This window comes from Hemitrygon akajei, chromosome 1 (assembly GCF_048418815.1).
Source record: "Hemitrygon akajei chromosome 1, sHemAka1.3, whole genome shotgun sequence".
NCBI classification, from domain to species: Eukaryota; Metazoa; Chordata; class Chondrichthyes; order Myliobatiformes; family Dasyatidae; genus Hemitrygon; species Hemitrygon akajei.
The window spans coordinates 56,629,037-56,646,608 of record NC_133124.1 but is presented as its reverse complement, the minus strand read 5'-3'; the positions used below and the strand labels follow the sequence as shown (position 1 = coordinate 56,646,608).

Here is a 17,572-nt window from a genome sequence, read left to right as displayed (position 1 = left end):
GAAGTTGATTGAGTACATACCTTTTTCATATTCAAAGCTTTTTATATGAATATAAAAGTTTAAGAGCCAATTTTAAGAGGGAAATCAGGAGGGCAAAAAGAGGCCATGAGATGGTTTTGGCATGCAGGGTTAGAGATAATGCCAAGAAGCTCTTCAGTTATATTAACAATAAAAGGATGATTAGGAAGAGACAAGATTCTCTTGAAGACCATCAGAGCTGCTGATGTGGGGGATGGCTGAGATTTTTATTGTTAGTTTCTCATTGGTCTTTACTAAGGGGAATATCATGGATGATGAAGAAAAAGGGTAGCAAAGAGTGAGGTCTTGGAATATATGCATATTATGAGAAAGGAAATATTTGCAGCTTGAAGTGCATTAAGGTGGGAAAATCCCCAGATCCTGACCAAGTGCACTCATGGACCTTGTAAGATACTTGCTTTACTGTTAACCTCGTGATTTTCCAGAAGACTGGAGAGAGGCTAATGCTCCATTATTCAAGAATGGTAGCAAAGACAGGTGAGCCTGGCTTCATTTGTAGGGAAAGGTCTTGAAGGGTATTCTGAGAGACAAGAGCAACCATCATCACTTGGATTGTCAAGGCCTGGTTAGGAATAGTCAGCACGATTTTGTGTGCAGGCGATCCTATCTGATAACTCCCAAGTTTTTCAAAGAGGCAGTTAAGGGGATAGATGAGGGTAGGGCAGTTTATGTCTACATGCAAGGCCTTTGACAAAGTCCTACATGGCAGGTTGACTTCAAAGATTAGGTTTCATTTGATTCAGGAGAAGCTAGTGAAGTGGGTTCAGAATTGGTTTAATGATAGGAAGCAGAGAGTGATGGTTGAAGGTCGATTCTTTTCTGGAGGCCTAGCAATAGTGGGGTGCCCTGAGGGTCAGTGTTGGGACCTCTGTTATTCATCATTTGTTTAAATGATTTAGATATGAATGTAGATGACATTGTTACCAAGTTTGATGCTAAATTAGCGGATCTTGTTGATAGTGAAGCGGGTTACAATGAATTTTAAAGGGATCTTAATCAGTTAGGTGCTTTGGTGTATAGAACAGTACAACACAGTACAGGCTCTTTGCTCCACAAGATTGTGCTGACCTTTTGACCTACTCTAAGATCAATCTAACCTTTCCCTCCCCCATAGCTCTTTTTTCTTCCACCCGTGTGCCTGAGTATCTTAAATGTCCCTAATGTATCCACCTCAACCACAATCTCTGGCAATTCCATGTATTTACCACTCAGTGTACAGTACTTTTTTAAAAAATACCTATGACATTTCCCTAAAGTGATTATTCTAATCACTTTGAAAGTATGTCTTACCACCCTGGAAAACAAGCACTGGCCATCCACTCTATAGTACATCATATCATCTAAAACAAAAAGGAAAGCCCGAGCTTGCTCAACCTTTCCTCATAAGAGGTGTTCTCTATCCAGGCAGCATCTTGGTAAAACTCCTCTGCACTCTCTCTAAAGCTTCCACATCTTTCCCTCTAATGAGGCAACCAGAAATGAACGTAGTAATTCAAGTGTGGCCTAACCAGTTTTATATCCTGTCCAGAGTTTTCGTTCTGTCAGTGTTATTCAGATAACATTAATTGATCTAATCTCATTTTCTTGCTATTGGATCATAGCCTAATTCTCTACAGCATGTGTAATGTGTATTTGCTGCACTTTCAGGTTGTACATTCCAAACTCCATTTTGTTGAAAATTCTTAGATATCCATATATTTATTCCTTTATCGTTGGCTTCTGGTAAAAAGAAATAGAACTAACCATCCACTGTCAACATGTGACAACTTTGATATTTAATTTAGAGGATATAAACCTGGCAGTCCTCAACATGGACACCAGCCCTCATGATTCTTGTGGCATCATGTCAAGTATAAGCATCATTGACTTGCCCACAGCTGAAAAATTCTTTATTCTGAATGTTGAAGAGAAACATCAAAATAGCAAGGTTACAGAATGTAAACTGGGCTGAAGACAACATACGCTGCTACGTCCACAGCAACTTTGGTATTCCATCATAATCTCTAGCCTCCTGGTGTATCGTATTCAATATTCAATATACCAATGAGCCAGGGAAACAACGCTTGTTATCTGAAGAGCATTTGAAGAAGAGTAATAAATGTATCTAAAACTGAGGAGTCAAAACTGTTGAATTTGATGCTGTTAGCAGTATCTATTTTGCAACTAAGCAATCCCATAACCACTGGGTCAAACAAAGGTGGTTCTTTCATATACAGTTGTGATCAGAGAGGATGAACAATCCTCTCATGTGACACCTTGTCAAATCTTATTCGAAATCTAAACACACTAGGTCTGTAAATTCTCTTTGATCAATTTTCTCTGTCACATCTTTAAAGGTTTCAAGCAAATTTGACAAATATGATTGCCTTTCATATAACCATATTGATTCATTTCAAAAAGTTCACCTTCCCTAAATGATTAATTACTTCCTCTTTGACAGTTAAGTCAATCATCTTACCAGCAGTAGCATGCCTTGGAATTTGAGAGGAAACCGGAGCCCACAAATGAAACCCACAGGCACACAGATGTTCCATAACTTTTCCACTGTGGGGAATAATTAAATAAGGGGAAAGGGTTTTGTATTTTTTTTTAAAGTCTTGTGCTTTAATGTATCATAGAAAAGAGAAAATTTTAGATTTCCAAATGTTCATTTTCCAAAAAATTCAATGTTAGAGAATTTTATGTATTTCGTCAAAGTAACACATTAAGTAATAGACCACAGTTCCAATAAAAACTTGATTACTTTGTAGGTATATAGCTCAGTGCCTGATAAAACAAAATAACAAACAGGTACTATTGATCAGTGACATAATGAGGTGGATGAACTAAACTGAATAACTGAAAAAAAAACAGGTGTGGAAGGATTCAAACTGGGCAAAGACAAAGGACAAACAAACTGAAGGGGGAGGGTGTGGCAAATGTGACAGGTTAAACTTCAAAACATCAATTCTTACATCATGGCAAGAGTGAGCATAGCAACAAGACATTAAGTGGTCATCCTGCATCATCCAGGTCTCTCCCAAGCAAAAGTTTTGCAGCAGACAGGAGTTTCAAGGTGGGCTGTCCAAGCTCTTCAAAAGAAGCGCAAAGTAACAGGCAAGGTTGAAGACTAGAAGCACAGTTGCTGGCCTCAGAAACTGAGTGTAGCAGGTGAGAGATGCATCAAACTGATGTCCCTTCTAAATCGAAGAAGTCCAGCGTTGCTATCATCTCACAGAAAGCACTTGAGCCAAAGTACACCCCTCTACAGTCCAGAAAAGTCTTGTCAGAAGTGGTCTTCAGTAAAGAGTGGCTGCCAAAAAGCTATTCCTCCAAAGTGGAAACAAATCCAGGAGACTCAGCTACGCACAAAATATTCAAGATGGTACCGGAGGTTATCATTAATGTTCTGTAGCCATTTTCCAAAATATTTTTTAAATATATGTCTTTTGAACTACACTCACAGCAATCTGCAGCATGTAACTCTCCTTAAGCGATAGACTTCTAAATCAAGTGAATAATCTTCGAATTTCACAATCAACTGAAGGACTTGACAGGCACAGCACCTTTAAGAGATCGAAAGCGAGGCTGGGGAGGAGAGGGAACTCCAAGCCAGGTTGAAATGCAGAAGGATGAGGCCTTCTCTACCCAGCATCTTGTTGGCAAATGTGCAGTTGCTGGAGAACAAAATTAAGGACCTTGGGACAAGACTGCTGTATTGAGGAGAACTGAGAGTCTGTTGTCTATTATATGCTTGATTGAAACGTGGCTTTCTCCAGGCATGCCGGATACAGCGATCAAACCCAAAGGCTTCTTGATTTACCAAATGGACTGAACTACTGAGTTGGGAAAGGCAAAAGGAGGAGGTGTGTGTTTTATGATAAACCCTTGTTTGGTACTCCAATGTGGCAATTTTGTCAAACTCATGCTCCCCGATCTCAAACACCTAATGGTCAAATGCTGTCTAGTCTATTTACCTAGGGAGTTCTCCATTATCCTGACCGCAGTTTGCATACCACCAGCAGCCAACTACAATCAAGCGCTCTGATACTGCATGATGCCATCTCCAAACAAGAAACAGCCCATCCCGACGCATTTCAATTCATAGTCGGACACTACAACCAAGTTTGTTTGAAGAAAATTCTGTCAAATTACTATCAGCATTTAACCTGTTGCACCAGAGGTCCCAACATAAAAGACCATTGTTATACTAAAAATCAGGAATGTCTCATTGTTCCTTACCCAGACTGCATTTTGGTAAATTGGATCTCTTGGCTGTCCTCTTACCTGCATACAGGCACAGGCTAAAGAGCAAAGCTCCAGAGGTGGTCATGAGATGCAGAGGAGTGGCTATGGGTTTGCTTCCAGTCATTGGCCTGGGCCATGTTCAAGGATCATCTAGCGATCTGAATGAATACACCATGGTTGTAATGGACTTCAATAATACAGCTTTGACAAGTGTGTCCCCACTGAATCATTCAGAGTCGTATCCAATCAAGCCCTGGATGAACCATGGATTTCGAAAACTGAGAACCAAATCAGAGGTATTCAAGTCTGGTGACCAAGAAAGTTACAAGAGGTCCAGGAATGATCTCTGGAAAGCCATCTCATGGCCAAAGTGGAAATTCCAGACCAAACTTGAATCAACAAAGGATGCTCGACAATTGTGTTGTGGCTTGAATAATATCACCTCTGTTTTAAAGTTAAATCAAGTGACATGGGAGACAGCAAGGCTTCGCTTCCAGATGAGCTTAATGCCTTCTATGTTCATTTTGACTGTCAAAGTGTTGTGGAACCAACATGAACTCCCACATCCTTTGATGATCCTCTGATTTCAGTCTCTGAAGCCAACGTGTGAGCTGCCTTCAGGAGGATGAACCCATGAAAAGTATCCGGCCCAGATGGGTTACCTGACCACGTACTAAAGACCTACGTTGATCAACTGGCTGATGTGTTCACTGAGGTCGTTAACTGCTCGCTTCAACAGTGTGTGGTACCCACCTGCTTCAAGCAGGCTTCAATTATACCAGTGCCCAAAAAGCCTGGTCACCTACCTCGATGACTATCGCCCAATAGCACTTGCCTCCACAGTGGATAAATCTGGATTTTTCTTTATCAACTACAGTTCAGCTTTCAATATCATCCCTGCAAAATTAATTAATATCTAAGACCTTGTCCTCAAGAAGTCTTTTGAGAGGTTGATAATAAAACATATCAACTCCTGCCTAAGAAGCAACTTGGATCTGTTCCAATTTACCTGCAGTAGCAACAGGTCCACTGCAGACCCCAACAGATGCCATCTCATTTACTCTTCACTCAACCCTGGAACATTTAGACAACTCGGGAGTAACTTAATGGCATAATTCTGCTCTGAGGTCTTATGGTCTTAGAGGATATGGCTGGAAAGCAGGTGTATGGGTTGAGTGGGTTACGGGATCAGCCATGATGGAATGATGGAGCAGACTCAATGGGCTGAATGGCCTAATTCTGCTCCTATGTCTTATGGGTTGGAAATACCAATGCCCTTGAATGGAAAATCCTACTAAAAGAAGTGGTTACATCCCTGACCAACATGGGTAAAGCCTTCCCAATCATCGAACACATCTACATGAAATGCTGTCACAGAAATCCATCATCAAGGACCCCCACCATCCGGAGCATGTTCTGTTGTCACTGCTGCCATCAGGAAGAAGGTACAAGAGCCTCGGGACTTGCACCACCAGTTTTAGGAACAGTTATCACCCCTCAACCAGGCTCTTGAACAAAGGGGATAACCTCACTCTGCTTCACTTGTGCCCCATCATTGAAATGTTCCCACAACCAGTGGACTCACTTTCACAGACTCTTCATTTCATGTTCTTGACACTTATTGCTTATTTATTTTTATTACTGTATTTTCATTTTGTATTTGCACAATTTGTCTTCTTCTGCACTCTGTTGAAAGCCTTAGTTTGGCAGTCTGTTATAGCTCTTATTCTAGATTGAGTATGCCTATAAGAAAATGAGTCTCAGGGTTGTATGTGGTTTTATATATATATATATATATATATATATATATATGTACTTTGATAATATTTATTTTAAACATTGAAAGCACAAAGGGATAGGGTGCTGAACAATGGCATCAAATGCTCTGGAATGACGGGACAAAATTTGAAATTTTTTGCTCAAGCAGGAGGCAGTTTGTCGATATAAGAGCTGGACAGTGCTACATGGATGAACGCCTGCCTGCAGCCAGCAGTGAAGCTCGACAAAGATTTTGGGCTGTATTTCTGCCAAGGGAGTTGGTGATCTGGTCAGAATTAATGGAATCCTCAATGCTAAGAGTACAAGTAGATACTCATCCATCACACTATACAATCAGGGAGGCATCCAATTGGTCCTAACTTCATTTTGCAGGAGGACAATGACCCCAAACAACATCCAGCGTCATAAAGAAACATGTTCAGTGAAAGAAAGACCAAGGAGTTCCGCAACAGATGGTATGACCTCCACAGAGTCCTGATCTCAACATTATCAAGGCTGTCAGGGATTACCTGGAGAGACAAGCAAATGAGACAGCTGAAGTCTGCAGAAGAACTGTGGCAAGTTCTCCAAGGTGCTTGGAACAACCCAGCTGATTTTCTCATAAAACTGCATAAAGGTATACCTAAGAGAATTGATGCAGTTTTAAAGTCAAAGAGTTGTCACACCAAATATTGATTTGATTTGGTTTTTTACCATTTACTGCTATTTATAGTAATGTTTTAATATTTAGAAACTTTTCATTTTTAGAAGCATCGTCACTTAACAGAATTTTTTTAACATGTGGCCAAGACTTTGACGCAGTAGTGTATGTCTTGAAAATATTCTAATTATAATGCTGAACTGCTCCATACAGTTACAAACTGTCATCAGGCTCGTGTATTGAAATATCTCCAATTATGATCTGCTAACAGAAAGTAAGATGTATGCAATTGTCACCCATTAATCTGCTCTCAGTTATCAGCAGAGTAAGGGTTGGTGGTCTTGTCTGCTGTCAAGTGGCATATATTAATAACCTGTTCAGCAGTGGTTCCATCAGAGTGAATTGTTCCTTAGCCTCATTAGTCTTTGTCCAAAATTAGAATTAACGAGAAGCAGAAGTAGGGAAGAGTGACCATTTTGGAGCGGTCATTGTGTTGAGATTAAGGTGCTGTTTTTGAAAGATAAAAAGCTGAACTTCTGTCTCAAGAGGCTTCAACAAGGAAGCTGAGTAGTGGAAGTTAAGGTTTTCTACTCTCCCCTGTAGTGTTGGAGGTTTTGAGATGACAATTAGAATAGTCAAATGCTGCTCCTGCAGTGTTTACGAGTAAAGGGAAACATCCTGTGTCCCTGCTACTCTACCTGTGGGAAGTATGTCCAGGATCAGCTCTTAACCAATGCATCACATGGCTGGAGCTGTAATTTGACTCATTTGGAAGAATCAGGCATGGATGAGTTGAGCTAAAGGATCTGTTGCCTCACTATGTAACAATGACCAAAAGCTGAATTCTAGGTTTGAAGAAGGCTGCCCCTATCATCAAAACAGCATTTATAAGTAGAGAAGTTCTAGCAATACCTTAGAAAATTCAATATAACTAAGTTAGGTTGTCATGATTTTGTTGAAGAGAAATTATGTTTTTCTAATTTATTGTGTACTTTGAAACAGTGATGTGCTGTGAATAAAGAGAAGCCATTGGATATACTAAGCCTTTCATCAGGCAGTAACATATTTGTGATAGAAAGTTGGATGGGGCAAATAGGAAACGGTGAACATTAATGGGTCTTTTTCTGGTTGACAAACTGTTAACAACTTCTGGATTCTATGTTTTAAGTGGTGTGTTAATAGGGATTGGTGCTGGAGCCTCTACGGCATTTGTAAATGGCTGATAAAGGTGCCAAAGATATAGTTGCTAAATTTGCTGATGACAAAAGGATAGGTAAGAACATACATTGTGAAGCCATGAAGATTGTACATAAATTGAGTGAGAAAAGTTGTGTCAAATTGGGTATTATGTGGGAAAATGTGAACTTGTCAGTTTTGTCAGGAAACAGGATTGAACCAAGTGCGGTACCAAGAGACTCAATAAAACAAAGGTTAATGGTCATTTAGGAGAAAACTTTGATTTCTCATAAGGACAATGCTAGAAGTTATAATTTGAAAAGTTACAGAAGCCTTTTAACTAAATGAGAAAATATTGAATTCTGATGTGTGATTTGCAAAAGTTCATTATTCAGTTATGGAAATCAGTTAGGAAAACTAATACAATCTGATTTCATGTTGGTTGGTAGGGAAACTGAATGCAAAACAAGGGAGATTTTGCTTCATTATGTAGGGCATAAGTGAGACCACATCTCAAGTATTGTAAATGTTTATTTAGGGCAAGATACTAATGCATTGGAAACATTTCAGAGAAACTTTTTTCAACAAATACCTAACATAGATCTTTGATCTGACTAGGAAAAGATTGGAGAGGTGAGGCTGTTCTCTGGTGTGTGTGGAAGAGTGAGCTGGGCCTTGTGGGAAACAAAAAATTCTGTGTCGCCTTTATTGCGTGGATGTGAGAATGTTTTTTTCCTTGAGAGAATTTAGACTAGTGACCCCTGGTTATATTGAAATGACATTCATTTTATCTGAGTCTTTGGAACTACCCTTAAAGGGTCGTAGAAGCAGAATCTTTTAAAAAGGAATCTTTCAAGGAGGAATTGAAAGGTTGCTGTATGTACAGGAATGCAAAATTGAGGTTGCGCTTAAGATCATTCATAACCTTATTAAATGATGGTACAGTCTGGAGCAGTCAAGTTGTCTGCTTTTGCTCATAATCCATCTATTTGTGTAATATTTCAAATACAGTACATAGCACAAAATAAGATGAAAGTAAATGAAAAACAATTTAAATTAGTACTGATGAAAAGGGGGTCACAGACCTGGAATTTAATTTTTAGCTGAACTGCTGAGTTTTTCTAGTATTTTCTGTAGTTGTAAAGTGAAGGGAAGTGTGAACCAATCATCTCAACCCAGGTGCCACTATAATAATTTCTCAGGATGGTGTCCATTATCCCAACCATCTCCATCAACAACCTTCTGTTATAACTGCAGGAAAGTGACTGTGTCTGGGCAGTGTTCTATTGCATTCACAATTGCTCTTAGTGAAGCAGTCCATGCCTACATGCAGATGCAAGCATAAATCTGACAGGTAAGATGCAAAACAAATGGCAGGCAATAAAGTTTCATTACTGATGCACCATCAATAACTCTCTCTGAGACATGAAGGCGAGATATCAGCTTTTATTGACTAGAAGAAGAACAAGCAGTAGTTAACCACCATACTACATCCTGGAGACTGAGGGCCGGGCTCAGGCCTCAATCGCCTTTATACCGGGTCTATGGGAGGAGCCACGGTCAGTGGGAGGGGCCACAGGAGCAGTCAGCAGGGAGCATGTCCAGACAGGTATATGTAGTTCACCACAATTACTAATTACTCAAAGCATTATAACTGAGTGCAGAATAGGGGCTGTCAAAGCACAGAACAGCTATAACAGCTAATAGACCACCAGGCTCACCCCATTGTGATTTGCCATTAGAGCCATTTTGATTTTGATAATCATGCATTCATTCTTTCAAAATGGTTTAAATATTTTATGTATAAGGTTTTCACCTGAAACATTTACAATTTCTTTCACACCACCACTCCACCCTAAACTCTCACCCCACCCCACAAATGCTACTTGCCTTGTGTTGAGATCTGCCAGCAGATTGTTTTGTTTCTTTTGTAATCCAAGTTCTTTCATTGAATTTGCTATAAAGTGTTACATCCTGAAATGCATCTGAATTAGCATGCAGTTTGGGTCTGTTAGGTTTCTAAAGATGAATCAAGATTCCTGGGAATGGGTTGGGGAAATATTGAAATCCATTGCAAGAGATTTCTTTAGTTTTATTTGCCTGTTCTCCATCTTCCTCCAGTGCTTTGCTCCCCCTTTCATCCTTCCAGGCCTTCCATCCTATCATACTCCCCCTTCTCTAGCCTTGTAGCCCTTTTGCCAATCAATTTTCCAGCTCTTAGTTTCATCCCTCCCCCTCCCACTTTCAAATCTCTTACTATCTCTTTTTTCCGTTAGTCCTGATGAAGGGTCTCGACCCAAAACATCGACTGTGCTTCTTCCTATAGATGCTGCCTGGCCTATCATTTCGGGTCTCCCCCTCCCCCTCCCACTTTCAAATCTCTTCTCTTTTTTCCGTTAGTCCTGATGAAGGGTCTCGACCCAAAACATTGACTGTACTTCCTATAGATGCTGCCTGGCCTGCTGCATTCTACCAGCATTTTGTGTGTGTGTTACTAATGTAGGTCTTTTCTAAAAGCGAAGTGGTGTAAAGCGAGCATTCGTAAAGCGGGGGACACGTGTAATACCATTTGATTTTTCTAATTTAAATTTTCATATGAAGAAAAGTACTTCACGTGCGGATTCTCCACTACCCTGCAAAAGCACAAGACTTGTTCAAAAAAATTCATAACACTAAAAACACATTCCTTTACATATCTGTACACAAAAATTCTTCAAAATTTGGCCAGGTGATTATGCTGTACTGAGCCTGTTGTTCAACTTGTTGACCTAAACCTCAGTCACCAGCTGTATTCTCGCTGTTGTTCACTCTTGTTATGGCTATCATTGGTGCTTTTTTTGAAGATTACTTGGGTCCATGCTTGATGACTTCATTTTAAAAGTTGATCCTTTGTTTTTCCAGCTTCAGGGTTAGTGGGGGGCATGAGGGGGTAAGTGGGAGAAAAGCATGACAAATAATTCCTTTTGTTTGATGTACAGCTATGATACCATAACTCTTTAGCCCAAATCCAATTAATCTCATCAAAGGATACCATTCTGTTTTTGTAACCATGTATGAGCACAGATGCAATGTTTATACCCTGCTGTTATATGTTTTGTTTTGTTTTATTTCATGTTTAAAGCCATTTTAATTTTTGCAGGATGTACTTACAGTTTTCTCCTGTTTACAGCTTCAGTTATGGGTTGCATAAAGAGCAAGGAGGACAAAGAGCCAGCTATGAAGTATAAACCAGGTGACACTGCTGGAACTGTTGCTGCAAATATTACTCAGTATGGTCCTGATCCCACCCAAATGACACAATCGCCAGCATTAAAAGGACAATCTGGGAACTTCAACAAACATTCCATAACACCGTTTGGTGGATCAGCTGGAATGGCACCATTTGGAGGTGCTTCTTCATCATTTACTGTTGTTCCCACCCAGTACGCAAGTGGTGTTACAGGTGAGTAGCGGCACCAGCCTCAGAGTTCTTCTGTATTTATACTAAATGTCCAGCTATTGTGGATCTTTACATTGTAGGAATAATTTAAGACCTAACTTTTTAAATCTATCTTCCAAAGTTCTACATATATATATATATATATATTATTACCTTGGGATATATCACTTTGGCAAAGTCTTATATGAGATGTTGGCTAAGAAGGATCAGTCACTTGGCATTCAGGATGAGGTAGTAAATTGAGTTAGATGTTGGCTTGCAGGGGAAGCCGAGAGTGGTCGTAAATCGTAGATGGTTGCCTCTCTGGAGACCTGTGATGAGTGGCATGTCGCAAGGATCGGTGTTGGCTTCATTGTTATTTGTCATTCATACCAGTGACCTGGATGATCATGAAAACTGTGGATGATAATGTAAATTTGCAGATGACGCCAAGATTGGGGGTGTAGTGGGGAGCGAGGAAAGCTGTCAAAGCTTGCAGAGGGATTTGTTCAGCTTGAAAAATGGACTGAAATGGCAGGTGGAATTTAATGCAGGTAGGTGTGAGATGTGGCATTTTGGGTGGACAAACCAGAGTACGACTTGCACAGTGATGATAGGGCATCTAGGAGTTCAATAGAACAGAGGGATCTGGGAATACACATCCATTATTCCTTGAAAGTAGCGTCACCAGTAGACAGGGCCTTCATAAGTCAAAGTACAGCAGTACTTATTGTGTACAGGAGTTAGAATGTTACACTGAAGTTATACAAGATGTTGGTGAGACCTAGTTTAGAGTATTATGTGCAGTTTTGGTAACCTACATACAGGAATGATATCAGTAAAATTGAAAGAGTACAGAAAAAAAATTACAAGGATGTTGCCAAGACATAAGTTATAGGAAAGGTTGAATAGGTTAGGACTTCATTTCCTGGAATTGAGTGCAGGAGAAAGAGTGGAGACTTGATAGAGGTGTGCAAAATTATGAGGGGTATAGATAGGTTTATGTAAGCAGACTTTTTCCGCTGAAGTTAACTAAAACCAGAACTGGAGGTAATAAGTTAAGAGTTGAAGGTGAAATGTTTAAGAGGAACATGAGGGGGAGCTTTTTCACTCAGAGGGTGGTAAGGGTGTCGTCACCGATCTCTCACACACTTACAAATCCAGCATTCTATTTATTTTACTTGCGCACAAGGAGAACAGCATGGGCCATATACCACTCTAGTTGTTTCATCCTTCCTGTAGTATGAGCTACCGTAGATTCCGGACTACAGAGCGCACCTGATTAAAAGCCGCTGGCTCTAATTTTAGAAATAAAATCAATTTTTTACTTGTACAGGCTGCACCGGATTTTTGGCCGCAGGTGTCCCACGTTGTAATATGAGATATTTACACAGAAAGATATTACACGTGAGGATTTTTTAACTTTTAATTAAATCCATATGGTAACATAAACAAATACATATTGCAAATGCTTTTTTTCGAACCGTGCCTGTAACGCGGCTACTTTTAAATATACGTTGCGTATACTTCTTTACTGAACAACATTCCAATATCTCCTAACGACTGGTAAAAAATATATATACTGCAGCCTACCAGGAAAAGTTATTGATCGCCTTTAACTTAAAAGCAGCGTTTTCGCTCCGCCGCTCGCCCCCCTCCTTCCCGTTTATCTCAAACCGGTATCCCACAAGACGCGGCGAAACCGGGTGTGACGTCATAGCATCCCGCGATGTAGTACAGAAAACAAATATAGTTAAAACAGTTCTAACTTTAACTAACAAATGAATTACTAAGCGAAAATATTATAAACTAAATAACTGCCATAAAGGCAGCACAATGCTTTTCTTCGAGTGTTTTCCATGTTGATGAGGGTGAGTACAAATGACTGATTTACAATAATTTAATTGTGAAAGTGCGCTTGATTTATCGTACAATTTCATTGGACCTCTGTGAACTACTCATCAATTTTATTGGTCTACTGTTACGAGGCAAAATGTTTTTGGCGGCATGAAAAAAAATAATGCATTAGCCGCACTGTATTAAAGGCCGCAGAGTTCAAAGCTGTTCAAAATGTGGGAAAAAAATAGCGGCTTAAAATCCGGAATCTACGGTACATAGTTTATAACAGCAATTGCAGTAAGTATTTAAAGCAGGAAAAGGTTCATAGTTAAAAGGTTAAGCATGTTTTATTGGAGTTCTGAAGCAGTGGAAAACCCACATAATTTTCATAATTGTGCATTGTCATGTGCTAGTCCTAAGGCATAACAAGATTCAGTACATTGGCAACAAGGATGCAGGCTTTTGTTAAGGCAAAAGGTTCAGCTGTGAGAGCAGAACCAGAGGGAAGGTAGCTGTGCCACCTCAGCTGTTACATGATATGCACACACCGCATATCCACCAAAATATTCCACTAATTTTTTTTCAGTGTCAGATCGGGAGGAAAGGTCTTCAATGGAGAAAAAATTACATGCATGCTTATGTTGGGTGGCATTTTACAACAGGCAGAATAAAGATCATACAAATTCTTAAGTACAGTTCAGGAATGTATTATTTAAAGTAAACTGTGTATTCTATGGTTCTGGTAGTGGTGAAGACTGAGAAACTGTTATCAAAATTGCCTTGACCCAAGGACATCTTTGAGCCCAGTGGCCAGGCTGTCAGAAAACAAAAATATACCCCTTGTGGGCATCACCATGTTTACCCCTACTGATTCCATCATCCCACTTTCATGTTTGTTGGATCAAAGAACTCTAAAACCCATACATTTAGAATAGTATTATCCAAACAACTGTGCTGTTCAAACTAAAAGTTACCAGTCACAAGTGGGCCACATGAGCCAGGTAATGTTAAACATGAGATTTATAGTGAACTTGCCTTACCACAACTTCCACAAGTGCGTAGAACAAGCTGCCATTGTAAGTAGTGGATATGGGTTCGATTTCAACATTTAAGAAATACTTGCATTAGTTCTTAGATGAATGCGAGAGATATGGAAGTCTGTGGCCTAGGTACAGGTCAATAGTACTAGGCAGAATTTTATTTTGGCACAGACTAGATGGGCCGAAGAGCCTGTTTCTGTGTTCTAGTGCTTTATGATTCTATGACTTATAGAGTCAGATTATAAAGCATGCATTGTTGCAGAAGTGAGCTTTTAACATTTAATACTAATACTTAAAACGAGAGTAACAAAACAAAATTGTGAACCATTTGAATGGAATAAAGAAAATTATAACAACCAGTCTTTTGGACAATCGATCTTCATTTGCTAACATTTCTTGCATTTTATGACGTGTTAGAACCCAAAATCACCTAGAAACCATACTTTCATATTCAAAGTTGCACTTTACGTTAGTTGTGCTGTATTTTGCTGACTTTAAAAGACTGCTAAAGTGGCTTCACAATTCAGTGCAAATAGGAGCTATCTTTAGAGGACATCTAGAGTGTCACTTTTAGTGGAATTTATATACCTTTCCCTTTTTAACAATGCCATTGCCAAGACAATTTTTTTAATGATAGAAACAACAAAATAAAATTGAATTCATTTTCTCATTCTAATGGTAGTTAGTTCTAAATTTGTGTATATTTACAAAATACAATTAAATTAGTCAGTAAAACTATTGAAAATCTTTTCTTTGTACTTTTGTCAGTTAAATAAAGGTTCACGTGAATTAACATATCACAGATTTTTGTTTTTATTGCATTTTGGAAAATATCCCAACTTTTCTGGAAATGGGGTTTGTAGTTTGGGTGCAATAGAAGTTCTAGGCCCCTGTTCTTTCAAGAAATTGCTGCTGTTTCTGGTCACCATTGTTCCTTAATTATTGTTGGTATATGTTCAGATAAGAAAATTACCTTTGCCTAATTTAATAAGCTTATTTTAAAATGGTGAATGGCATAAATTGAAGCAGTAAAGTGGAATGCTGTTAGAGAAAAAATACTTTATTGACTGTTTTTAATGACTAATAATTTTGGTGATTACATTGTGCAGGAATGTAATTTGAACTGCAGATAATACTGTTTGTCATCTTTTTCAAACGTTCATTGTGTAGATTTCAAAATATAACTGAGTCAAGGCCCGATGTAAATAGTTTGCTTCATTGTGTTGTAAGTGAATGTACAAATTGGTGAAGGCACATTCCACTGTATTCACTTAATCTCTGAACACATGCAGAACAATGTAGTAAATGATACTCTACATGCCAACTGATGTTGTGGTATTTTTGTACAACTGCTTATGGCAAAAAATATTATTTTAGCTTACAACTCAGGGTAGAGAACTGCATTTTGCATCTCCCACTTTAAAACCTTATTGTCTATCCAATTTTGTCTTTTTTTCTCCTATATTCTTGAGTATTCACAGGAAGTGTAAGGGTGGGATTTCCAGCTCCTTTCCTGTTCAGATATTCACCGATAGGCTTGTCAACCAAACAGACTACCTGCATTTTCAAGAGTATATTCTCAGCAGACATCCAGGGTTCACAGGAATGGAACTATTCCTACTGTAACAGGTGTGTTCTTGCCTTTTGGGAGCCACATCAATTTCTAGGTCTTATGGAAGGCCAGCACTAACTTAGGATGAGTTCTAATAGGGCTACAATTTAGTGGAGTAATTTATTTTTGAGTAATTAATGTTGCAAACGATTAAGGATCATGTGAATGTTGCCCATTTAGATTTCATACGTTTTCTTGATCTATCATAAACAAAGTGCTTAACCTTTAGATTCTATTCCGTGCAAAAATGGCAGAGTTTTAGGCTAGAATCACAAGTGTGAAGTGCAGATCAGAAGTGGTCACCATTCCCATGTCAGTGGTAGGGCTGTTGCTATTAAAAATTGATATTTTAATATACACAGGCAAACCCAATGAGATAAATAATGGTAGGCAGAACAAAACAAATATGATGTCAGACATTAGATGATGCGTAGGTCTTTAAAACAGCAGTCAATGCTCACAAGAGGTGAGAAAGCAAGCAAATACATGGATTCTTTTTCTAAGGGTGTCATTTTCAAATTACAAGTCAATCTTGAAAATGCACCCCTTCTTAGAGAGCTGCATCGGGGGTTGTGTATTCAGTTTTGGTTTTAAATTTGCAATGATCATTATACAAGATAGAAATATCCTCCAAGGAGGAGGAAGCTTGTGCTCCTTTATGACTGCACTTGAACAGTTTTGTTTGATACAGAGTTTGAAAAATAGGGAACACAATTTTATTAACAATGCTGAAGTAGATGATTGGGCAACAATTGCACCTTTCAATGGATTAAAATAGGAATAGGATTTAATTTTAGAATATCCTGCCAAAAATTGATGGAGCTGAAATTGGTAGCTTAGAAGAGTAAATAGAAAGAAGAAGATGCAGAAATTTCTGGGCCAGAATCACAGTATTTATCAAGCTGCCCTGCTGCTCTTTCAAGGTTGTTTTTTTCAAATGTGCCTTTTTTTTCTCTTGTTCTATGCTCTTGATAATCATCAGTATCAGCATGAGCAAAATCTAATACTTTTAAGTAAATGAATTATCTTTTTCTTTGTCAAAGCAATGTACAGATCTTCCCTGGGTTACAGACGCCCATACATAAGAACAGGCCTCCACAAATATTATGAAATTTAAACAAGAAACAATCCTTGGTGTGGCTAGGCTGGGTGGTAAGGTGGCCTATAATCAGATTTTTTTTAGTGTGTCGCACCATACAGTCAACCATTCTTGTCTGGCGCGTGGTGCCAGGATTGGTCTCCTTTCGGATTAACCTGGTCACGATATGAATGTTCCTGACTCAACCACTTTTTTTTTAACGAGGCCGAGTGTCTAGCTCGACATTCAACCCGACACAGATGGAAAGCGTGCTCGGGGTGGCCTGACTTGGATTCAAACTCGGGAACCTTCGCTCTGGAGTCGGGCGCTGATTCCATTGTGCCACTAGCCGTAATCAGATACCATTGCCCGTTAGGAATCCAAGCAGCTAGCTTCACTTCAGGAGGCCATTTAAGAATGTTGGCCTAGAAATTGATGAACAATCACTTTTATTGATACTTCATGATAAACTCAGGGTCAAATGCTATTTACCTATGGAGTTCTCATCCATTATTCTGATCATAGTTTACATACCACCAGTGGCCAATTATAATCATGCACTCGCGATACTGCATGATGCTGTCTCCAAACAAGAAACAGTCCATCCCAACACATTTCAACCAGGCTTGTTTGAAGAAATCCCTGCAAAAAACCATCAGCACAAAATCTGTAGCGCCAGAGGTTCCAGCATACTAGACCACTAAGAATAGGAACACCTACCATT

General features: G+C 39.1%; 1 protein-coding gene across 2 annotated transcripts in view; it reads left to right on the top strand.

Annotated features, from left to right (window-relative positions):
- The window catches only part of yes1 (YES proto-oncogene 1, Src family tyrosine kinase), a 71,623-nt gene that overhangs the window by 17,107 nt on the left and 36,944 nt on the right, over nucleotides 1–17,572 (top strand). For both annotated transcript variants that reach the window (XM_073043608.1, XM_073043599.1), the window contains one exon: nucleotides 11,031–11,303. In XM_073043608.1, coding sequence (XP_072899709.1) covers nucleotides 11,039–11,303 — 265 coding nt within the window. In that variant the 5' untranslated portion in view covers nucleotides 11,031–11,038. The remainder of the gene's footprint in view (nucleotides 1–11,030; nucleotides 11,304–17,572) is intronic.